General features: G+C 34.2%; 1 protein-coding gene across 1 annotated transcript in view; it reads left to right on the forward strand.

Moving 5' to 3' along the window:
• Nucleotides 1–26,614, forward strand: part of ZBBX (zinc finger B-box domain containing) — a 175,089-nt gene that overhangs the window by 17,541 nt on the left and 130,934 nt on the right. The window contains exons 5-7 of the mRNA XM_079101028.1: nt 7,784–7,832; nt 8,787–8,896; nt 18,744–18,839. Coding sequence (XP_078957154.1) covers nt 7,784–7,832; nt 8,787–8,896; nt 18,744–18,839 — 255 coding nt within the window. The remainder of the gene's footprint in view (nt 1–7,783; nt 7,833–8,786; nt 8,897–18,743; nt 18,840–26,614) is intronic.

A 26,614-nucleotide genomic window follows, 5' to 3' on the forward strand; every position in this document is an offset into this window, starting at 1 on the left:
TAATCCATATTCTCACAAACATAATTTAGGATAGTGAAAGAGGAGAAGGGTGGGATGTTGTAGAAGGAGAGCTCAGAACAAGACTGCACAGAAGATAGGAGGCTGTGAGTGCCAGGTTGAGAATTATTGGTGTTTTACTTGGTGAATGGAATTCCCTATCATTTGACAGTTTTTGAGTAGCAAGAGGATAGCAAGATTAAGGCAATGATTTATGATGGTTGATCTTATTCAAGTATCCAGTGTGTTTGGAGTTAATAACCTATACAGTAACTAGTCTCTTAAGTGTTTTAACATGTAGCACATCAGAAAATATATTTCAAGTACAGATGTCTTACACATGTACCTCTATTGATTCACATACATACAAATTTGCCAACATCATATATATTATAAAACAAAAGTACAGAAATTAATAAAGGATGAGATAAATATAAATAGATGTATCTTTTATACTTCCCATCATTTTTGAGATCACTTGGTCACGCAAGATCCCTTGGTTATGCTACCAAATATCCTCAAACTATTCCATTAAATAGAAAGGGAGGAAACCCTTCCAAACTCATTCTATGAAGCTAGTATTACCCTGATACCAAATCAGATAAAGACACGTCAAGAAAAGAAAACTTCAGATCAATAACCCTGGTGAACATAGATGCAAAAATTCTCAATACTGGCAAATTGCATACAAAAACATGTTAAAAAGATACTGCACTGTAATCAAGTGGGGTTCATCCCAAGGAAGCAAAGTGGATTCAACATATAGAAATTAATAAATGTAATTAATCACATAAATAGATTTAAAGACAAGAACAACATGATTATCTCAATAGATGCAGAAAAAGCATTTGGCAAATACAACACCCATTCATGTTCAAAACACTAGAAAAACTAGGGATAGTAGGAACATATCTCAATTTTGTAAAAGCTATATATTTTAAACCTAAGGCCAACATTATTCTAAACTGAAGAAAAAACTGAAAGTATTCCCTCTAAAAACTGGAACAAGACAGGGATGCACTCTGTCACCACTTCTATTCAACACAGTCCTTGAAACTCTACCCAGAGCAATTAGGCAAAAGAAAGAAATTAAAGGGATACAAGTAGGAAAAGAAGAGCTCAAACTACCTCTGTTGTCCAACAGCATGCTCCTATATTTAGAAGACCCAAAAAATTCCACCAGGAAACTTCTAGAACTCATAAATGAATTCAGCAAGGTAGCAGGATACAAAATTAACATCCATAAATCAATTGCATTCAGAAATTATGAAGATTATCTCATTCATAATAGCCTAAAAAATAAAAACATTGGGAATCAATCTAACAAAAGAGGTGTAAGACCTCTACAATGAAAACTACAGAACACTTAAGAGAGAAATCGAAGAAGACCTTAGAAGATGGAAAGATCTTCCATGTTCTTGGATAGGCAGAATTAATACTGTCATAATGGCCATACTTCCAAAAGTGCTGTACAGATTTAATGCAATTTCTATTAAAATTCCTATGACATTATTCATGTAAGTAGAAAAAACAGTCATGAAATTCATTTAAGAAAATAAGAGGCCCAGAATAGCCAAAGCAATCCTTAATGAGAAAAATGAAGCAGGAGGCATCACAATACCAGACCTTAAATCTTACTACAGAGCTATAGTAACAAAAACAGTATGGTATTAGCACCAAAACAGACATGAAGACCAATGGAATAGCACAGCAGACACAGAGATAAACCCACATAAATACATTTATCTTATATAAACAAAGTCATTAAAAACATACATTGTAGAAAAGAGAGCCTCTTCAACAAATGGTGCTGGGAAAACTGGAAATCCATATGTAGTAGAATGAATTTAACCCCTATCTCTCACCCTCATAAAACTCAACTCAAAGTGGATCAAAGACCCAGGCATTAGACCAGAAATTCGAGTAGAAGAAAATGTAGGCCTAATACTCCAACACATTGGCTTAGGAACCGACTTCCTCAATAAGACTCCTAATGTACAAGAAGTAAAATTTTTAAAAAAATCAATAAATGGGATGGCATCAAGCTAAAACATTTTCTTCTAGCAAAAGAAACAAGAGCATAAAGAGAGAGCCTACAGATTGGGAGAAAATCTGCCACCCACACCTTGGATAAGATGTCAATTTTTAGGATAGAAAGAACTCAGAAAGCTTAACACTGAAGAAACCAAGTAAACCAATCAATATAAGGGCAAAGGAACCAGACACTTCTAAAAACAAGAAATATGAATGGTCAACAAATATATGAAAAAATGTTCAAAATATCTAGGAATTAGAGAAATGCAAATTAAAAACTACACTGAAATTTCATTTCACTCCAACCAGAATTGCAATTATCAAGAATACAAGCAAAATAAATGTTGGTAAGGCTGTGGGGAAAAGGTACACTCATATATTGCTGGTACGACTGCAAATTGGTGCAACCACTCTGGAAAGCAGTATGGAGATTCCTCAGAAAACTTGGAATGGAACCACCCTTTCACCAAATTATACCATTCCTTGGTATATATCCAAGGGAGTTAAAATCAGAATACTACAATGATGGAGCTACATCAATGTTTATGGCAGCACAATTCACAATAGCTAAGCTTTGGAACCAACCTAAATGCCCATCAACAGATGAATGGATAAAGAAATTGTGCTATATATACACAATGGATTATTACTCAGCCATAAAGAAGAATGTCTTTATGTCATTTGCAGGTAAATAGATGGATCTGGAAACTATCATGCTAAGGTAAATAAGCCAATTCCAAAAAATCAAAGGTTGAATGTTTTCTCTGATATGTGGATGATAATCCCCAACAAGGGGGAGGGACAGAACAGAAGTTCATTGGATTAAACAAAGGGAAATGAAGGAAAGGGGGGCATGGATAGAAAAGACAGTGGAATAAATTTTACATAACTTTCCTGGGTTCATATATGAACATACCACAGTGAATCTCAACATCATGTGTATCCACAAGAATGTGTCCCTAATTAGAATAAGAGGTATTTCATGCTTGTATAAATATATCAAAATAGATTATACTGTTAAATATAACTAAAACAAACAAAAATTTAAAAAATAGATATGAAGTATCCCCCAAAAATTCATGTGTGATACAATGCAAGAAGGTTTAGAGATGAAATTATTGGGTTATGAGAGCCTTAACCCAATCAGTAAATTGATCCCCTGAGAGGGATTAATTGATGTATAACTGTAGGCAGGTAGCAGGTAGCTGGAAGAGGTGGGTTCTTCGGATTTATATTTTGTCCTGGTGAGGAGAGCTCTCTCTTTCTCTCTTTCCCCATCTAATTCTCTCTCTCACTCTCTCTCTCTCTCTGTCTCTCTCTCTCTGGCTCTCTCTCCCGCCACCCCCTGGTTGCTTCCTGGTGTCATGTCTTAAGCTGCTTTCCTCCACCACACTCTTCCACCATGATATTCTGCCTTGCCTCGAGCCCCAAGGAATGTAGCCAGCTGTCTGTGGACTAAGACCTCTGAAACTGTGAGCCCCCAAATAAACGTTCCTCCTAAAATTACTGCTGTCAGGTCTTTCAGTCACAGCAGTGAAAAATCTGACTAACACTATCTGGAATTTTATTCAAAGAATCTGGAAATCAGATGAAAGGTGCATGAATTAGAATAGAAGCAGAAGAACTATAAAGGGAAATATTAAACCAAAAAGTAGTAAGAAGGAAGAAGTCAAACATAATTAATGTCACAATCAGGATTTAGTAGGAGATAGCATAAAGAGGGGAAGAAAAAGTCTGATGCAAAATTTTAGAATCTTGTTTGAATTTTCATGTGATAGCTAAAACAGAGAGCAATTGTGTCCCTAAGAATTAGTATTAAAAGAGGTGAACTGAATAAAGATCAAGTAAAGGCTGTATGTGGCCTGTGGTAGCAAAAACCTTAGTGTTTACTCAATATGTTTTTAAGTCAATAGTTAAGCTGCTTTTCCATTTTAGAATCTCATTAAGTACTTATATAACCCATAATAGGCAGTTTATTATTCTCATGCCACAGAGGAAGTAACCTAACTTCAAAGAAGTAAAGTAACTTGCTCAAGGTCAAGTGTCAGCCTTGATTTGGATTGCTGGTTCTTAGGTTGGTTCTAATAAAACAATTTGCCAACTTCCTGGTAAGAAGGCCAGACAAGAAAAAGAAACGCAAGAGCAGAATCAACAGTAGAACAATTTCTTAGAAGACGAAAGTGAAGGGGTGCAGTTTTAGAAAATATGTAGTTATCAGTATTGTTCATTGTGTTGTGAAAAACAAAACATACTGCTTAGTATCCACTTAGACCAATACTTCTCAAGGGGACAATTTTGCTTTCCTGGAGAGTTTTGGCAGTGACTGAGACATTTTCAGTTGTTACCACTGAAAAGGGTTTTTTTTTTTTTTAATTGTTTTTGCTAAAGTATGTAGTTAGTATAGGCCAGGGGTGTTGCAAAATATCCTACAATGAACTGCACAGACCCATAACAAAAATATTATTTGACCTAAAGTGTCTGTGGTCCAGAGGTTGAGAAATACTGTATTAAACTCTATAGATTAAAATTCTGACTCAGATCATTGACTCTGTGATCTCAGGCAGGTCATTTAACTTCTGCTTACCTCTGTTACCACATTCATAAACAAGCCACATTTGTAACTACTTCACAGAGCTTAGAGCAATTTGTGAGACGATGTATGTGAAGTCACTTTGTAATATTACCTAAAACTCAAACTAAATGTGTATTTATGGAAAATGGAAATTTTCCAAATGTGAATATAATGATTAGGTAGGTCATTACTAGATGTGAAAGTAGATTTCAAGTCATTGAAAAAGTGTGGAAGGCAGTGAATAAAAACTTGTTACACTGAACATGAGAGTAGAGAACAACTTTTAAGGGTTGAACAGGTTCAAGGAAATGCTTTAGTGCATTACTTTTTAGGATTGGGAAATGATGTGATCTTTAGGCTGAGTATGTGCACTAGAGGAAAGATTGAAGATGCAGATGAGAAGTGCCCATTGCTGGGGATGTAGTCTTTGAAAAGGGGATTCATTAAAGAAGCCTTCACATTTTTTTCTGAAGAAAGAGAGAAAAGAAAACAATAAGTGAAAATAGAAACAAAATTTAGAGTTTGGGTTTGGCAGGAGGTGAGGAAGAATACTGTGGAAGATTATAATAGGAAGGTTCCAACATTCTTGAATGTTGAAGGCAGTATTGTCTTCCCGGATGAAGGAAAGAAAATGGGATGAATTTTGAGGTCTTGGGATTGGAGAAAGTTTGGAGTGGCCACTGTGGGAATCACGATGGGAATTTAGCAGCAAATGAATAAATGGTTGGGGACAAACCATATGGGTCTGCTGGGGTTATTCAGCATGGATTTGTAGGAAACTCCATGGTATTGTTTCATCACCATAGTTGGTAGATATGGGAAGTCTAACTGGGAGAGATAAGGAGTTAATGTGAGCACTGAGAAACTCTGAGTTTGGGATTTTGAAGGCGTGGCCATCCAGAATGCTGCTTGGTGAAGGATTTGGTCATAATGGTGGGACAGCTGAAAAGGCATTCAGATGTTCACAGTAATCAGCATGCTGGGAGGTCTTCAGTACCAAGATGTCAAGTAAACATGGACACCAAAGTGTCCAACATTATCAGCCAGAAATGTGATGAAGAGAAACATCCAGCAAGTTGCTGAGGTTTAGGTGGAAAGTGATGCTAGGTATTGGTAAAGTCAATAAGTGGACAGTGGAACCTTCAGTAAAGGTGACTTTGCTGAACGATGATGGAACATCAATATTCTGGGAACAGCACTCGGGAGAAATTTTTCTCCTCTCCTGGTGAATGAGGGGAAGTGAAAAAGGATCTAGTGCCTGTGGAAGTGCTTTGGAGAAGCTGGTATCAAACAAAAGGTGGGTTTCAGTCAATGTGAAATTTGGGGGGAACTATTTTTAGGAAGGGTTAATGTATAAGATAATTAAATGACTATTAATAGGGATTCTGTGGATTAGCAGGGGAGCCTGGATGGAAAAACAATAGGTAAAAAAAATGATAAAGCTGCAGTAGAAAATTGGGTTGAGAGGGAGAATACCTGAAAATGTGGCTTGGAGTTTGGGCCTAGCTGGGGGCATTTGTGAACACCAGGGAGAATGACGCCAGCAGCATGGCTTGACTCCACTGGCTCAAACGAGACATCCAGTGGAGCTATCCTGGCCCCTGAGGGCACTCTTTCAACACCCACTAGTAGAGGCACAAGTGGGTTAGTAGGACATAGGCCTAGATCATCGAATTCTGATGCTGAGTATGTACATGTACATATACACATACTTGTACATATGTATATATGTGTATGTATAAGTGAGCATGTGTGCACATACGTGTGTATCCTTAGCCTAATCCGCTCCACCACCCGACCCTTTCTCAAACAAATAAAAACCAGACTTGAAGAAATTTTTTTACCTAAAAATAGCAGCTAGTGGCTAGTTCACCAAAACATTTTTATGTAATTTTAACAATTTGAAGTATATAGGACTATATTCATAGAACAGAAAATATTAAATATAGTAATAAAAACAAACTATAAAATTTCTTCTAATAATTGTTTCATTTTGCTTTGACGCATGTCTTCATTCTGTCCAAGTAGCCTACAACCATGCGGCTCATACTGTAATTCAGATGTATCATTAAGGCAATCATATTGGATGATTTAGTTATGAGAATGAGATGAAATTATCTGTAACTTGTATAACATTACCAACTTAAAAATAAAAGTGTGATTCATATAAAATTGATTATTTCAATCCTATTTTCTTTTCTGCTGTGTTTGGTACAGAAAACATCTCAGTAGCTACTTCAAAGAATGTGAACAATAAGTGCCTCTTCGAAGCAAAACCGTGGAGAATAATTAGGCTTAAATTTTCAAAAATGACTGCAGTTGGTACAGCCATAGATATTGAGGCAGCCATTGTTCTCATATTCTCATGTACAAATTGGGCAATTGAGCATGTAAATTGCAAATTGAAAACTGGGCATGAATTGACAGTGTCTGTATAAATGCAAAACATCCTCCATGCTCATTTGTGTACTTTAAATGTTGGTTTTAGTAAGACCAAGGCAAATACACTCAATTGGCAAGTCTGTGTTGTTTCATAAAATGTTAAAATCCAAGGATTTTAAGTGATTACTTATTTGAAATAACCAACAGTGAATCTTATTTACTCCACTTTTTGGGCTAAAATGTAGGAAAGAAGGGATCATAGAAAATATATTTTAAGGTTAAGATTATGATACTAAAGCATGTGGTTCCTTAATGTTGGGCAAAGAAGATAATAATATTGGCTTCTACAGTTTTGTAAGCAGAACAGCTCAGTCAGAATTCAGTTTCGATTCAGACTATACAAATATTAGACTTTGTGTGCTTCAGAAAGCATAGAAATAGAAAAGACTTACTAAACCTTTATGATATTTGAATACTAGCCCTTTCTTAAAATCATTTCATGACAACATGTGTTTTTTTGTTTAAAAATAATTTCTGGTATGTTTTCTAAAAGCTGATTTATATGTATGGTATTTGCAATATTTCTTTGTTCATTTATGAATTTTCTCTGAAGTTAGTTAAAAGATGAATATATACTTTGGTGATGATCTCTTGTTGATTTTGTTATTCTTTCACTGTTAATTTTTGTGCAAAATGTACCAAAATGGTACAGCTTTCTAATATTTCTGTTAGTAATTTAAATTTTCTTTGAATAAGAGGATGTATACCTGACAAATAGTATTTATTTCATTATTATAGCTTTCTTCGGGAAAAGTGAAATTAAAATTACTGAAGCAGCAGATTCAAGGTAAATAGTTTACCACTGTGTTATTAGATGCTAAAGATACAGCTCCCATTTTCCTTCATATTTGAATTACATATAAAGTGCTAAAATTGTTCATGCAATATAAAGATTCAGATCCCAAAAATGATGACATTTTGATTTCAAAATAAATTTTATTCAGATTTTTTCATGGGGCCTTATTTTATGTCAAAAAATGTCAAGTTTGAATATGATTATAATAATAATACTTTTCAAAAGTGAGGACTTTCATAGCTATGTTCCTTAAACTTTACTGAGATGATCTTTTAACAGGGAAGATAATTTAGCAGTATAAAATTATAAATTGAAGTATCACTCTGAGACATTAAAATAACATTTTAAAATTGCTTTATAGTTTAATAACATTTAAAAATAGTAAAAATCAAAATAGATTTATAATGATTTCAAAGGAAATAAGATATGTTCTAGAGGATAAACCAATTTAATTTTGAGTAGTTAACATAATTTGGTAGAATAAGTTCTAAAATATATATATATACACACATATATACTTATATACATATTACATTGTCAAATGTGTTTGCATAGATATGACATTTATTGTAAGTGTACATTATGCATGTTTAGAAACTGGTCCGTTTGGACTTTGGTTTAACCCATCAGTGGGGAAATGTCATAGGAATTCTGTCATGGGCTTGGATGTTAGCATTCTGCAATTCTGTGTGTTTAGTTCAAGTGAGTTTTAAGCAGAGTGAACATGGGTAGATATGTAAGGCCCTATGCTCACAGGTGTAGCCAGGGACTCCTGTGGGCTCTACAGTCAACTAACATTAGATTTGACTATACATCATTTGTACTGGAGATAATATTTAAATACTGTTTGAAAATTTAGAAATGTACACAATTACATGACTTTATTAATAAGAAAACCAAACAACATATTTCAAAGTGATTGCCTTGATATTTCTTTTTCTCTAGAACCAGTAAAACAACCAGCTAAACATAGAATGGAAGATACCTCTGGAAGTGAAAAACCCAAGATAAAAGGGAAGATTTGTGGACAGTGTGAGAAAAAATCAGCTTTACTAGTATGTACATTATAATAAACAATTGGAATAGAACTTTCTTGAGTCCTTCTGCACCTCCCAACTTCATCTGCTGCAGTAGCCAAGTACCTTATTCCCATTACTTTCATTCTGGCAGATAAGGTTCAGCAGCTTTCCTTATTCCCTGAATCATATCCTCTCATTCTTGTTTAAGGACACCACTGTAAATCTTGCCTAATCAACACATAAGCGTGCAATAGTAGCTCCCATCTAAAATCAAAACTGAAATCAAATCTACAACAAAAATTCTTTTTGACCTCCAAATCTTTCTTTGTATCCTATTGTAATAAAACTCCTCTAAAAAGTTTTCCATTCTATTATCATATCTCCCCTTCTATTCTTCATTATTTTTATGATGCATAATTTATTTTTACCTTGCACACAGACCTTAAATGTATGTGTGTGCCTTTTGACAAGCTTATTACAGAACATTTCCTTAACCTCTGGAAGTTCCACATGACTCCTCTAATATATTCCTACCACAAAGGCAACTGCTATTCTGCTTTGTAATGCCACAGAGTCAGTTCCTGATTAACTCTCATTTTATTTACATAATAAATAAAATGATATAATGTATACATTTCTTGATTTCTTTGGCTCCATATGAAGATTAGTGTTAAAATAATTAGTAGTTTGTTCATTTGTTTTGCTAAGTACTCTTGCATTGTATGGATGCACCATAATTTGTTTATCCATTCTCATCTTGAATGACATTAATTTTTGCTTTTATGTTGAAGGCTGCTATGGATATTTATGTGATAGTCTTTATTGCTCTTTTTAATAACATAATTTCTCTTAAAATTTATCACATGAAATGAAAAAAAAAAACAGATAATAATACTTTTTGACAGCTCTTGCTTTTCATTAGTGCCAATTTCTTGGACATTTAAAAATTGTGTAAGATTTGTAAGGCAAATCATGAAATTGACCCTCAGCCTTAAGTGTGTAGTTCAGTGGTGTTGAGTATATTCCCATTGTTATGCTGCCATCTCCACTATCCATCACGGGGCTCTTTCCATCTTGCAAAACTGAATTTCCATTCCCAGTCAATAACAGCTTACCACTTCCCCATGCCCCCAGTCCTGCAGTCCTAATAAATACCATTTTACTTTCTGTCTCTATGAATTTGACTACTCTGGGTTCCTTAAGTAGTGGAATCAAATAGTGTCGGTCCTTTTGTAACTGACTTGTATCACTTAGCATAAAGCCCTGAAGATTCAACCATTTTGCAACATGGCTCAGAATTTCCTTCCTTTTAAAGGCTGGATGCCATTCTACTCTCTGTGTATAACACATTTTATTTATTAATTAATTGATGAATACTTAGGTTGCATCTAGCTTTTGGCAAATGAGTAATGCCAGTAAGAACAGGTAGATACCAGTATCTCTTCAAAACAGTGCTTTCATTTCTCTTGAATATGTACCCGAAAGTATAATTTCTAGATTCCCATTGTCTCTGGAACTCTTCATTCAATCTTGACTCTCCACTAGTGTTCACCAACTGTACCTATCAACATCATCAGTGACTTCCACGTTCTTAAGTGTAGAGCTCAATTCTCAGCTCTTACTTTACTAGGAATATTCAACAGTCTTCTCATCTGTGACTTTCTTCGCTTGACTTCCTGAGACTCCAAACTTTCTTGCTTTCATTTTATTTCCTAGATGTTTATATTCTCCATCTTTTCTGGGGTTTTGTATTCTTCTTGACCTCTCAGGGTTGAAGTGCCACAGCATTCAGTTCTCAAACCTCTTTTTTTTAATCTATTCCTCTTCTTTAGGTAATTTGATCCATACTCTTGGCTTTAAAGACCATTTCTGCATTGATGATTCCCAAATTTACACATTTATTCCATAGCTCGCCCCTAAATGTTTGACTCCAACTACTTCCTGAACATTTATGCTTGGATGTCTAATAGTCATCACTAATTTAATGTGCTCAAAATTGAGTCCCCAATTTTTCTCCAGGAAATATTCTTCTCCCGCGGTCTCCTCATATCCATAAATATAAACTCATGTTATCTACCCTGTAGCCATTGGAGCAAAAGCTGAGTTTCAGTCTCTAGTTTCTTGAGTCTACTTTGTTCATATACATAGCATTTATCACCACTTCAAACACATTTATGTGTTATTTTTTACCTGCAGTATGAATTTCCTTATGGTAGGGGTTTTGTTACGTTTAGTGCTGGTTATCAGCCACCTGGAACTACACTTGCAGTGTGACAGAAACTCAACAGATATTTGTGGAATGACCAGATCTTTACAACCATCCCATATTATTGACTTGACCTTCATTTAGATGTATTTTCCTTTCAGTTAATGTTGAAGATACTATAGAATCTTTTGCAATTTATAATATTATATGATATTAGAAGCACTTTCCCCTTCAACAATTCAATGATTATAACGAATACTGTATTTTTACACTGTTTTGGTTTCAGAGAACTTACACTTTAAATCATTTCTGATTTAAAGTTTCATTCTTAGGCTTATTAATGGCAATTTTAACTGTGCTTAAAGTGTTATAATTCTTTACATCTAATGAAAAAGCTAAAAACAATATTAAGCTGAAAGCCCTGGCTCTTCGTACTATCACATCGTGTATTCTCATTTGATATGATGTTAGGCAATAATTTAAGAAATGTTAACAAAATAGAAGAATGTAGAAATAAGTAAAAATATAAACAAATGATAATACTTCTCAAATTGGAAACCCAAGAGCTAAAGGAGACTTGTTGATGTTGGGGTCTGCTGTTGATATAAAAAAGGATTTATGTGGGAGCTATGAGTCAATATTTCATGGGAATCTGATGCAGCATTGAGCAATTTTTTTCCCCTTCCCCTTTGCTTCTTCCTTCTGCTCCTTCTCCTCTTTCTCTTCTTTCTGTACTGGGGATCGAACCCAGGGGTGCTGTACCTCAGAATTACATCCTTTTAGATCTTGAGACAGGATTTTGCTAAGTTGCAGAGGCTGGCTTGGAACTTGTGATTCTCCTGCATTAGCTTCCCAAATCACTGGGATTATAGGCATGCACCACTGTGCCTGGCCAGCACTTTAAAAAAAGCACTTAAATTTATTTTAAGATAAAGTAAAATGCATAAAAACATTTAAATACAAAAATAAAATCATGGTTATTTTTGGGATATCATGTGATATTTTGATACAAGTATAGTATACTGCAATGTTTAAATTAGGGTAAAAATATATATCTTTACAAACATTTATCATTTTTTAAAGCAAAAACATGCCAAGTGCTTTCTTCCAGCTTTTTGAAATATCCAGTACGTTGTCATTAGCTGCAGTCACCTTTCTGTGCAATACCACACCAAAACTTATTGTACCTAACTATAACTTAGTACACATGGGTGAACTTCTCCACATCTCTCATTCTCCCCTGTTCTTCCCAGGCTCCTTTTCTATTCTATTTTATTCTATTCACAAACATTCTTAATTTTGATAAGATCAACTTTTTTAGGTTCCACATATGAGTGTGATAGTGTGATACTTGTCTTCCTGTGCATGACTTATTTCACTTAGAATAATGATCTTTAGTTTCATCCATGATATTTTAAAGGACAAGATTTTTTTTTTTTTTGGTACTGGGGATTGAACCCAGGGGTGCTTAACCTCTGACCCACACAACCAGCTCTTTTTAAACATTTTTATTAGAGACAGAGTCTTGTCAACGTTGATAAGTGCCTCACTAAGTTGCTGAGACTGGCTTTGAACTCGTGATTCGTTTTTTATGACGGACTAGTATTATGTATATGTATGACGTTTTTTAAAATGCATTCTTCAGTTGATGGACACATTGTTTCCACTTATCTATTGTTAATAGTGCTTCAGTGAATATGGGAACCCAGATGTCTCTTACATGCTGATTTCATTTCTTTGAATATAAACCTGGTAATAGGATTACTAAATCAATGTAGTTTTATTTTTAATTTTTGAGGTGCTTCTATACTGTTTTCCACCAAGGTATATTAGTTTGCATCCCCATCATTAGTGTACCAAGGGTGCTCTTTTTTCCACATCCTTACCAGCATTTGTTATGCTTATTTGATAAGAGCCATTCTTACTGTAGTGAAATGATGTCATTGTGGTTTTAAAATGATTTGCATTTTCCTTGAGGATTAATTGTGCTAAGAAGTTTTCATATATCTGTTGTTTATTTGCTTGTCTTCTTTTGAGAAATGTCTACTTGGGTATAGTGGCCATTTTTATACCAGATTATTTGGTTTCATTTTTTGTTTGTTTTTGCTATTAAATTTTTTCATTTCCTTGAATATTCTGGATATTAACTCCTGCTCAGAGGAATGGTTTTGTGAATATTTTCTCCCATTCTGTAGGTTGTCTCTGCACTTTGTTGATTGTTTTCCTTTTGCTGTTCAGAAGAGTTTTAGTTTGATATAATCACATTTGTCTATTTTTGCTTTCATTTCCTGTGCTTTGGGGGTCTTGCCCAAGAAACCTTTGCCTGTTCCAGTGCCCTGAAGTGTTTCTTTTATGTTTTCTTCATAGTTAGTTCATAGTTCATTAGGTCATAGTTTCATAGTTTTATTTCTTACATTGAAATTTTTAATTCATTTTGAGTGACTTTTTACACCTAGTCAGAGATTGGAGTGTCATTTTGTTCTGCATGTGAATACTTACGATTCCTGACACTATTGAAAAGACTGTCCTTTCTCCAGATATTCTAGTATATTTATAAAAAGTCTTATGGCTTCCATGTACAAACAGAGAAACAACATGTATCCCATTTGTTTACAATATAAAAAAAATAAAATGTATTTAAATAAAAAAGAAAAAGTCTTATGGCTATACATGTGTGTTTACTGCTAGGCTCTATTCTGTTCCATTGGTTTTTGTCTGTATTCATGCCAACACCATGCCGTTTTGATTTCTACAGCTGATAGTATATTTTGAAGTCAGGTAGTATAATGCATCCTGCTTTGATGATATTCTTAAGAAGGTTGTTGACTTTGGTTCTTTTTGTGGTTCCATACAAGTCTTAAAATTTCAAAAAAGTTATTTTTGCTAATTCTGTGAAGAATGTCATTGGTATTTTGAAACTGATTGCATTGAATCTGTAATTTGCCTTGGGTGGTATAGGCATTTAAAAAATATTGATTCTTAAAATCTATTAGTGTGGATGTCTTTCCAATTTTTGTGTCCTTTTCAATATTTTTCATTGAAGTTTTGTATTTTTATTGTAGAGATCATTCAAGTTTTTGGTTAAATTTATTCCTTGGTATTGTTTTGTATCTCTGGTAAATGGAATTGTTCTCTGGGTTTCTATTTTGATCACTTGCTTTTAGCATATGGCAAAACTATTAATTTTTATATGTTGATTTTATATCCTGCAGGTGCTGAATTCACTTATTAGTTTAAATTTTTTTCTTTATTCATGGACTTTTTGGAGTATTCTCTATACAGGATTATATCATTGACAAACAGTGACAACTCAATTTTTTCTTTTCCAGTTTGATTGCCCTTCATTTCTCTCTTGCCTAATTGCAAGGGCCAGGACTTCCATGACTGTGTTGAATGAAAGTGGTGAAATTGGACATCCTTGTCTTGTTTCAGACATTAAAGAGAAGTTTTCAACTCCTCCCCCCATTTGATATGATATTAGCTGTTGGCTTATTATATGTGGACTTTCTTATATTGAAGTACATTCCTTCTATACATAATTTGTTCAGATTTTTTTTTTTTTTGCCACAGAGGAATGTTGAATTTTATCAAATATATCTTCTGCCTCTATTGAGATGATCATCATTCTTCTGATGTGTTGTATCATGTTTATTGATTTACATATGTTGAACCACATTTTCATTGCTGAGATAAATTCCATTTGACCATGGAGAATAAACTTTTTAAATGTGGTATTATAATTGACTTGTCAGGGTTTTGTTGAGGTTGTTTACATCTGTATTCATCAAGGACTGGCTTGTAGTTTACTTTTTTTTATTGTGTCCTTGTCTAGTTTTGGTATCAGGGTAATGCTGCTCTCATGAAATGAGTTTGGAAGAATTTATTTCTCTTCAATTTTTTTGAATCATTTACAAAATTAGAATTCTTTAAATGTTTGGTACACTCAGGAGTTCAGCTGCCTGGTTCTAGGCTTTTCTTTATTGGGGGACCTTTTATTACTGATTGAATATCATTACTCTTTATGGGTCTCTTCATGTTTTGTATTTCTTCATGATCAATTGGGGTAAAGTATGCATACCCAGGAACTGGGCCATTTCTTCTCTTATCCAGTCTGTTCATGTGTAGTAGTTGACAATAACCTCCTGTGATCCTTTGTGTGGCTATGGTATTACTCCTTTTCATCTCTGGTTTCATTTATTTTAGTCTTTTCCCTATTTTTCTTAGTCTACCTGAGAACTTCTTAAAGACTATGGAACTTGAACAGATGGCATAAGTAGATAGAACTTGACCTGAAAATAAAGGGTCTATGTTTTTTAGAGAGAAGGAAAAGTAATAAGTAGGAAATCTCACACAGGACACATGGCATGGGTCCTTGACTGAAGAGCAGATGGGAGTGACAATATGTGCCCTGAGTAGAGTAGATTGTCCTGAAAACTACTTTATACAGCAGCCAGGATCTAGGGCCTAAACATGCTTGAAGGAGTTCATTAATATTTTAAGAAGAATTTCCTCTGATTTGAAATGAAGACAATATCCCATGCTAAAAACTTTACACATTCACATTAAGCTGACCTAATGAATAGTAGCGTTAAATTCTGAGGTTGTCTTGTGTTATTAGTTTCTATCATTGTATATAATTATGAATATAAATATGACTGGATAATAGAAATGAACATATATGTGTGTATATATATATATATGTATATACACATACACACAGGCAAAATCGTGTGTGGGAGATAGGAGTTAAGGGCTTGCATTTTGGAAGTTCAAATCTCAATCCTGTCACTAGCTATGTGAGCTTTAGCAAATGACTTCATCTCTCTGGCTCTGTATCCTCATTTGTAAAATGATGTAATAGGGATAACAGCGCTTTATATTACACAGTTACTGATGATTATGAGTTAGCATGTAAAGTATTTAATGTTGTGTCTGAAACATGGAGAGGAGAAAATGAATTTTGTGATTTTATTTTTGGCCCATTTTCTTTTGACTTGATACATTCATAAATACTGACAATGAAGATAAAATCCCATACTTCCAAATTTCTTGTTGTACAAAGAATTCCAGTGGTTTTAGGCTATTTCTATACACCAAGAGTTAAGTGGACAGTTGTACAATTATATATTAGTTTGGCATATGTGAATAACTTAATTAAACTCAGATGGATTCTGAAGGCTTTGCACAACAGATCTGGTGTTCATTGAATCAACAAGAGATTTGTTAAAATCGCAATTGGGTATTCCATCACTGAAGAAGCATCTGTGGTGAAATGGAGTTCTTATCTACATTTTTAGTATGTTACTGCCAGTTACACAAACTGCCTGAAAAGATTTTCCAGTTGGCGGCCATTTTAACCCAATTTAAATCCAAATATGCTTGTATAACAAAATATATAAACTTACTCTACAATTCTAGCTTTGATCTAGTCTACAAATACCTGTTTGGCTACTTTTATCAAAAGTCTGTTAACAAATACTTAGCTTAGGATTAATTATATGCTGAAACTGATTTTTAGTTCCTATATTACTATGTTGTAGAAACTTGGAAATATTTGTAAGAAATTAATATATTAGCAGGTATATTAAATTAAAATTATGCAGTTTACATTTAGAAACATAATCATACTACCATGTACTTATGTAAAATTATAGTTTTTAACTTTATTTTGTAATCAAAAATTATGGAATTAGAATAATGTTTTTATCATTATTTTCCTGAGAGACTGTAGTTCTTGAAGAAAGAGTACAAAGGTGGGACTGGTCCCTGGTGCTAGAAATAGTGTTTATTTTTCTCCTTCTTAATAAAAAATCCATTTCCATTCACTAATAAGAAATATTGAAAGTGAATAATAATAAATCCAGTCTGTATATCTAATCACATTTGAAAAACTGCATTAAGTACTTTGATAAATACCAGACCATGCAGTCATTTGAAATACATAATTTTATTTTATTGCAGATTTTATCAAGGTTTTTCAATATGACAGTACTGCAACTAATGGTCAGTGATTGGCTTAATAGTTCTTAATGTGTATCATGTTTAAGAACTTGAGCTTTGAGCTGGACATTGAGGGTGAAATCCTGGCTTTACCCATGTCAGTTTATATGACTGCCTAAAAGTCCTCAATCACTGTTCCTCTTTTACCTTTTTTTTTCATAATGGATATACAATAGGGTTGTTGTGAGAATTAAATGAGGTTGAATATATGAAGCCCCCAGAACAGTAAGTGCCCATTAAAATTTGTGGATATCGTTTATTTATCTAACCTCCCCTTTCAACACTTGAAATATCAAATATCATTTTAGTTATATAGAACTTTTTAAAAATCATTTTCTATTTAATAAACTAGGCTATTATTATTGTGTATAACCATATCATCAGATGGGGACTTTCAATACAATTTTAAGACTGATGGACTTAGAAATCTCCTGTTGGTTTTATCATGAAGGTTTAGCCTACTTCGTGTGTGGTATACATCTCCTTGTGCTTTATTACTCAATGTGTGGGCTCCCCAGCAGCAGCAGCAGGGGCATCTGGAGCTTCCTAGATCACAGACTCTCAGGTTCTGCTCCAGACCCATGAACCTACAGCCTGTACTGTCACAAAAAAAATTCCAGGGTATTTTGTGTGCACATAACAGTTGGAGATGTATAATTGCACCTTTCAGTCTGCCATTGACCAGGGAAGGATGCTGACTTCTTGCCAGCCTAATCCAGATACTTTATACTTATTGTTCCCTGATGCAAACAAAGAGAGAAGAAGTAGGGTGGAGGACACTGGGCACTCTAAGGGCTCCTTCACGCAGACTTCCTGACCTCTGTCCACAAGCCCTCATGCTATCTTTTGTGCTATTGGTGTTTCTTCCTTACTGGGCCTACTGAAGAAAACGAGGGACCTTAGCCATGTGCACTGCTGTTTATCAGATTGTCAATTGTGTCCAAGCAATGCTGTAACTGCATCATAGTAATTGCATTTGTAGAAAAAATCTGTTTGCTTTTCTCTTTACTTTCAGTCTTGCTTGATGCCACCATAGGTAGAGGTACATTATATTATTGGATGTATCCATACATACTACCCGTTACATTTTAACTGTCATAAAATTATTTACATTGTGGTGCTGTTTCATTCAGGTTTTTTCCCCTTATTTTTCTTTGCTTTTAGGGAACCTTCTAAGAACATTTTTCAAATATTTATTTTGAGACCCACCAATTTCATGGATAATATGGGGTTTTTGAGGGGAAGGGCATACAGATTGTTTGAAACCTACTGTGTCATGTATATACGCAGAAGAAAAGTTTAAAAATGAAAATGTTTTGATGCACATATTTTTTTTACCAGGTCCAAGAAGTTTTACCTGAGACTACTAGCTCTTTTATAATTTATTCAGAAAAAACATACACAAATATGCATCTAACATATAAAATTAACACCTAAATCGCAACTAAAACATTTATTGTGACATGAAAGTTATTAGCATTTACAAGCTAGTTTTCTTCAAAGGGTTAAATCTTTAGATAATTTTTTTGATAGGGGAGCAGGCTTCTCAATTCGAATGACATGTAAGTATGTTATTTGAAGAATAATGTAAGAACAATGAATTCTTTATTCAAACATTTTCTCAGATCCTACTATAATAAAATTGTATGATTTTTAATACATATATATATGTTTAAGGTATGCCTCGAATGTGGTGAAGATTATTGTTCAGGATGCTTTGCTAAAATTCACCAGAAGGGGGCACTGAAGCTCCACAGAACAACTCTTTTGCAGGTATGACTTTCTAAAATGCTTTACTTGCAATGTATTTATAAACTGTTTCAACATAAAGACATTTAAAACATGTTTAATTTAGAACTCAGGATGATTTACCTTAATTTTTGAAATTCTATTATGTACAGTCTTGACACACAAAAATTATTTTACTGAACACTAATCTAGATTCTATTTTGCTATTCAAATTGTGTTTTAATATAGTTCCTAAAACACTTGGCTTGATTAGAGTCTTCAGATTATGCATTCTCTCCATGAACTTGACATTTTAAATTAGACAATATTTTTATCTATTGTGGTTTCAAATGAACACATGGCTTATTTTAAGTACTAATTCTATCTAGTTTATGAGTAGAAACCTCTTTATGTTTTATTTTTATTTTTATTTTTAAAACTTTATTTATTCTCACCTATTATTATTTAGATAAGTTCAGCTCTCAGGTTTCTACATTTCCTTCCACATATTGGAACTTTTATTCATATAAACATTTATACATAAATATGAAATTATTAATATATTTAGAAACATTTATTTATATGAATATATGAAATCTAAATGAATATATATGTATGTAATCATTGTCCCTTATTTTTAATCATTCCTGTTTAAAATACCTAAACACAAGTTCTGTCAAATCACTTTTAAAAAATAACTTAAGCAATAAATATGGTCAGATACATACATGAGATTATACTAGTTATATATAATAATTCATGGATTTGTTATAGTTTTAATTCAGTTTACAGTAATTTGTTCAATGCATATTAATAAATGCCTTCTAGAAAACAAAATCTGTGTTCGACAGTTACATTATGTGGTTAATATTGCTAGAATCTTGTTCCTAAGGACATGGACATAAACCTGAGAACCAAAGACCCCATGTAATAGGTTAAGGATCGTAACATCTTGTAGACAAAGTGAAGGAGGTGATCAGATCTATATTTTAAAACATTATTGTTAAGGTTTCAATTTTTACATGTTACCTCATTATAAATATGGGTAACTCTCAAAAATGTGAAACAAGTTATGATCATCAAAAATTATCAAGTAGATCTAACCTACATTTATCAAAGTCAGTTACTTTTGAATTACCAATGTTTAGAATCTTCAGACGAAAATAATGGAGGAAGAACAAAAACCAACTGGGTCCTTCCCTCCCTCAGTATATTATGATTATATCATAAAAAAGAATGAATGTTATTTTCTATAAAAGTGAGTCATTGAGCTTCAAGATGGCAGAGTAGAGGCACCAAGTCTTCACAAGTTAAAATGAAAGCAGCAGGAAGCTAGTTACTTAATAAGGCATACCTTAATGCAAGTCAGGAGACAGAGACTTGAAGACAACCAAGGGTTTTCGATAGTGGGAGCATGGGAGAAACCAAGCATCCAGGAGGAGGGAAGGCACGCATCTTCTTCGGGGTCTGGGGGTATAAGCAAGATTCTCCCTCTAGCACAGGATTTGGCATCCTACAGGCAGTCTAGTCTGCATGTTGAACTGGCTCTGGAAAGAGTTTCAGACTTCCTGGCATGTTCTCACATTGCTAAAACCGGCAATCATCTTGAGAAGGTTCTTATTGACTGAGTTACAGTCCTGAGATTCAGAAAGTCCTTGCATTTTCCTATCTCCATCCTCCCTGAGGCAATATATCCACAATGGTTTAGCAGGTGGCCACTTTTAAGAGTCAATTTGCCTTGGAGGAGAGACTGTAACACAGACCAACTGAGAATCCTATGTGGTGAGAAATGGAGGGGAATGGAAAGCGCTTTCTTTCAAAATCAGCAGTTTGGGAGTCCTGCTGTCAAGAGCCTGGGGTGTGAACAGTCTTGTGTGATTTTTTTGTGGGAGCCAAATCTGGTGGCACCAGTCATGCAAAGTGAATCCTGCAGGTTCCTCCATTCCTCCTCCCAGTGAGTTCTTTTGCCATTCCATTGCTACTCTTGGCTGGTAGGGTTGGTGAGAGATTGGCTGCAGAGCCAGTGCTAGCCCCACTTTCAGAGAATGAAGCTCAAAAAATTCTGGAGAGAATCTTTTGGGAATTCTTCATTCCAAGATAATTGACAAGCAGCAGCAGTGGTGTTGACCTTGAGAAGATGTCAGCTCTGAAACCTCCAGAGATTTTGCCAGGTGAGTCCAGCATTCCACTGGACCATTGACACACTGTAATATTGGCATTTTCCCCACCCCAGGAGTGAGCAGCTTAGAAAGTTCCAGAAAGAATCTTTACTGGGGAGTTTCTCTCTCCTTGTTAGCTCATTCCAGCAAGCAAAGCAGCTGGGAGGAATTCCAACTGGTTCAGCTACAAATCACTCCTGCTAGTCACTAGGCGAGTACCACGGAAGAAAGAAAAAGGGGATGAATAACCCCCAAATTTTGTTCCGTCCATGGAATGCACAGCACAAGAAAACTCAAAGAGAAGCTCTGATCAGCGTAGGTTGCAAGGATCTACTCTGTTCCCTTCATTTAAGTACCTGGATGGAGAGCAAGTTTTGTTTTCTATTAATATTTTTGTTGTTCTTTAAGCTGTTTTTTGTTTGTGCCTTTTTTCTTTCTCTCTCTGTAATTCTTTTTTCTTTTTTAATTTTTAACCCTTCATTGTAATCTCTTCCCCCTTTATTCTTTGTTCCTATTTTAGTTTCTCTTCTGCTTTCTACTTTTCTTTTTTTCTCTTGGTAAATTTTAATTATTATTCTTTCTTTATTCCTTTAACAAGTTGTTTCTATTATCATTTTAAGTTTATTTTATTCTCCATCACACAGTCCCTGTATTTTATGTCATTTTTCCGTTGCTTATATATTATTATATTTTTTCCTTGGTGATGCCTGGGATTAAGTCTGGGACTTTGGACCCATTGGGTGGGTGCTCTGCCACTGAACTATATTCCTGGCACAACTGAGAGGAAGTGCACATTGTTCCAGGCACAACGTAGTCCTGCTCAAACCTTGGTGGATACTTCAGCTTAATGAAAAGGTTGGGTGGGGACAAAAACGCACAGCCAATAACCTGTCCCCAAGCAGGCATATTAAGTGGAATCTGATGACTTGCTCCTGGACACTCACCCCCACAGCAACAACAGAGAAATAACCCCAAAACTGTTTGAACACTGCACCTATGAAGATTGTTAGCCTTGGTCACTGTTTTACCCTATTACACATTTATGACAAGAGTAGAGATAAGTGCCACAGAGGAGTGCTGTGACCCCGGACCCTGCATCTCCCTATGAAACAACAGGACCCTAGTGTTTGAACAGAGAATAAGAGCGTAGGACCTTCACAAGGATTGGAAGAACCCGTACCAGAATGGTATCAAGTAACTCCATCAGTATCAACTGTGTCTGAGGAAACCCCTTCATCTGCTAGGTGCTTCTTCCACTCTCATTGTCAGAGTATCAACAACAGGCTCACTCCAATTACTCCACTGCCTATACCACACCTGCCTGAACTGCCAGAAGTACTCATTCTTGTGAGACTTGCAGGAAAAGGAGGCTCTTCATACTCTGACATTGTATACGTTATGCCAAAACATTCTAATCACAGCCAAAGAAGCCAGAGAGAGACTGCACTATGAAGTCTAATTGGAATAAAACTTGACACTGCACAGAAAACTGATACTCAGATGCACTATCAAGAGAACATTGCTTATGAAGAAGGTCCTCACGTAAAGGTGGAAGAGATAGCCATACAAATAGATGCACAAATTTCAACATAGAATCATAAAAAGTGTGAAAAAACAGTGCAAAATGTCATGTCCTAAAGTTAATAATGCCATATTAACAGATTTCAAAGATACCAAAGTGGTTGAATGCTGGATAAAGAATTCAAATAATGATTTTTAAAAAGCTCATTGAAATCCAAGAGAATAAAAAAAAAAAAACAGTTGAATGAATAAAGGAAGACAGTGTAGAATATCATTGAGCATTTCAATAGAGATTTTGAAAAAAAAAATTGAAGTCTTGGAAATGAAAAACTCAATAAGTCAGATTAGAAAAAAAAAAATCAAAAAAACAAAAAAACAAACCTCAGTTGAAAGCCCCAACAAGACTAAATCAATCTGGAGAATACTGGAGGTTGAAAACTACTCGACACTAAATTTACATTCAGATAGCAATGAAGAATAAAAATAACAAAGAATGAAGAGAACACTCAAGATATCTAAGCACCATAAAAAGATCAAAGATCTGCACTATTGGCATACTGGAGAGAGAAGAGCCACATGCTGAAGGCAGAGATAACCTATTCAGTGAAATAACAGCAGAACACTTCCCAAATTTTAAGGAAGATCTGGGCATCAAGACACAGGATGTATTTAGAACTCTGAAAAAAAAAATGACCAGAAAAGTACTATAGATAAATTGCTGAAAGTACAGAACAAAGAAAAAATATTAAAAGGTACAAGAGCACCAAGTCACATTTTTAAATGCGAGCTCATTAGATTAAAAACAGATTTCCTAGAAGAAACCCTAAAGTCAGGAAGGACATAGGATAGTTGCAAACCAAGAGTAATATACCCAGCAAGATTAGCCTTTAGAAATAAGGACCTTCCAAGTAAGCATAAATTAAGGGAATTCATGACTACTAACTCAGTATTGTAGAAGATGCCATAGTGAACTGTACACCCTGATAAGGAAAAAAAAATGTACATAATTATGACAGAATGAGAAAAGAATAAGTCTCACTAAAAGAATGGACATGAGAGTGAAAAATAGGAAAGAATAAAACATTATTAATATAATCAAACATCAAAAATATAAGATGAATAAGAGAGAAAGAAACATATATAGAATATTCAAAATCACCAGAAAGAAATCAATGGAGTGACTAGAAGTCCATACCTTTCAATAATAATTCTGCATGTAAATAATCATCTCAAATCATCAATTAAAAGTGTTGATTGAATTAAATTAGCCACATTGGTTTAAAAAACAAGAATAAACAATATGCTGTGTCTTAGTTATCTTTTTCATTATTGTGATCAAAATATCCAAAAGAGCAAGTTAGCGAGGAAAAGTTTACTTTGGCTCATGGATTTAGAGATTGAGTCCATGGCTAATTGACACCATAGGTTTAGGTCTGAGATAAGGCAGAACATCATGGTGGAAGGGAGTATGGGAGGAAAGCAACTCAGAACATGGCAACCAGGAAACAGAGAGCTCCACTCAAAGGCATGGCTCCAGTGACCTACTCCTTTCAGCTGAACCTTACCTGCCTTTATTTACCACCCAGTGAATCCATATCTGTTATTTCAGTTGATATCAGTTGGTTGATCCATTAATTAGATTAAAATGCTTATAATCTAATTATTTCATCTCTGAACGTTCTTGCATTGTCTCACGTGTAATCATTTGGTGGACACTTCATATCTAAATGATAATTGCTGCATGCAAGGACACCTCAACTGCAAAGACAAATGCAGACTAAAAGTGATGTAAATGTAAGAATGTAGATGTAAGAATGATGTAAATGATATTTCAAGCAAATGATATCGGAAACAAATAGTAGTAGTTATACTTAGATCTGACAAAACAGACTTTATAACAAAATCAGGAGACAAAGGTGACTACATAGAGTCCTGGGAACAATTGGTCAAGAAGCTATTTAATGACTATCTGTGCAATTAGTGTCAGAGCACCCAATTTTCTATAACAAGTACTACTTGACATAAAGAGAGATAGAACCCTGATTAATAATTGTGAATTACTTCAATACACCCCTTTTGCCAATAGATAGGCAAAAGAAATCAACAGACATCAGAATAAATTTGTACTATATATCAAATGGACTTAATAGGAATTGCAGAGTAGTTGATCCAGAATAATCTTTTTATTTAAATCAACATATGGAACTTTTTCCAAATAAAACTACGGCTGTAGAGCAAGTCTTTACAAATTCAAAAAATATAAATAATGTCTTGTATCTCTTCAAATCAAAAGAGAAAGAAATGAGAAATCAACAGTAAAAGAAAATACAGAAATTATGCAATCATATAAATATTGAACCACATGCATTTGAATGAACAGTGTCATTGAATAAATCAGAGGGGAAATCCATAAATTCCTAGAATCAAATGAAAATGGAAACTCAACATACTGAATGAAACCTGTGATTTAGAGCAAAAGCAGTACCAAGAGGTAAGTTTATTGAAATGAGTACTTACATTAAAACGAAAACCCAAAACCAAATGAGTAAATTAAGCCAGAATGATCTTACATAAATAACCTAATGATGCATCTCAAGGTTTTAGCAAAAGAATAAAAAAATCAAACCCCAAATCAATATATGGAAAGAGAATAAAAATAAGAGCATAAAATCAAATACAGACTAAAAGAACAATGCAAGGGATCAATCAAAGAGTTGGTTCTTTGAAAAAATAAAGAAAAAATGATAAACTTTTAACTTAAGTAACCAAAGGAAAAGAGAAAATCAAAATTTAAGTTAGAAATGAAAAAGGATATTTTGTAATAGATACCACTGAAATGCAAGAGATCATTAGGGAATATTTTGAAAAACTGTATGTCAGTAAATTGGAAAATCTAAAAGAAATGGACAAATTCTGGACATGTATGATCACCAAAACTGAACCAAGAGAATTAAAAAAAAATCCAAATCTGCCAATAACTAGGAATGAGACTGTGTTAATAATAAAAATCTCCCAACAAATGCCAGAACCAAATGGCCACACTTCTAGATTTCTCTAGATTTTTAAAGAACTAACACCAAGCTCCCCAGTCTATTCTATTAGCTTACCAAAACCTGATAAGGACACATACACGTACACACAAGAACTACAGAACAATATCTCTTGTAAACTTAGATGCAACATTTCCTCTATAGCTTGGCTATGGGATACACCTATAATCTCAGCTACTTGGGAAGCTGAATTTCAGCAGAAGGATTACAAATTTGAGGCCAGCCTGGGCAACTTAGTGAGCTCTTGTTTCAAAATAAAAAAAAAATATATATGGTGTCGGGCTTGCTTCACATGGATGAATCCCTGTGTTCAGTTGCCAGTACTGAAAAACCAACCAACCAACCAACCTCAGAAAAATATTTATAAATCAAATCCACAGTACATTAGGGAGCTGATGCTTTTTTAAAAAAAAATTATCAAGTTAATTTCATTTTGGGCAAGTAAAAATGGTTCAACATACAAAAATCAATAAATATAGCACATAAATAAAACCAAGAACAAAAAACTTGTGATTACTGCAATAGATACAGAATAAGCCTTTGATGAAATTCCACATGCCTTCATGATAAAAATCCTGCTAAAATTAGTTACAGAAGGATCATACCTCAACAAAATAAAGACTCTGTGACAAACTCATATCCAGCATCACACTGAATTAGGAAAAACTGAAAGCCAGGTGCCCACTCTCATTGTTTTTATCGTATTAGGAATTTTAGCCAGAGTGATTAGGCAGGAGAAGGGAAGAGAAGGGACACAAACAGGAAAGAAAGAAGTCAAATCATCCCTCTTTGCTGATATGGTTAGAATCACCTAAAGACTCCAGCAAAAGATTCTTAGAATTGATAAATTCAGTAAAGTAGCTGTTTTCAAAATCAACATACAAAAATCAGTAGCTTATTTATATATCAATAATGAACTTGCAGCAAAAGAAATAAGGAAAGCAATTTCATTCACACTAACCATAAAAAATACCTAAGTAGAGGAAAGACCTCTGTAATGAAAATTACAAAACACTGAAGAGAAAAACACAGAAGGTAGAAAAACCTGCCAATTTCATGGATAAGGAGAATTAACATTGTTAAAATGGAC

Source organism: Sciurus vulgaris, assembly GCF_902686455.1.
Source record: "Sciurus vulgaris genome assembly, chromosome: 10".
Classification (NCBI taxonomy): domain Eukaryota; kingdom Metazoa; phylum Chordata; class Mammalia; order Rodentia; family Sciuridae; genus Sciurus; species Sciurus vulgaris.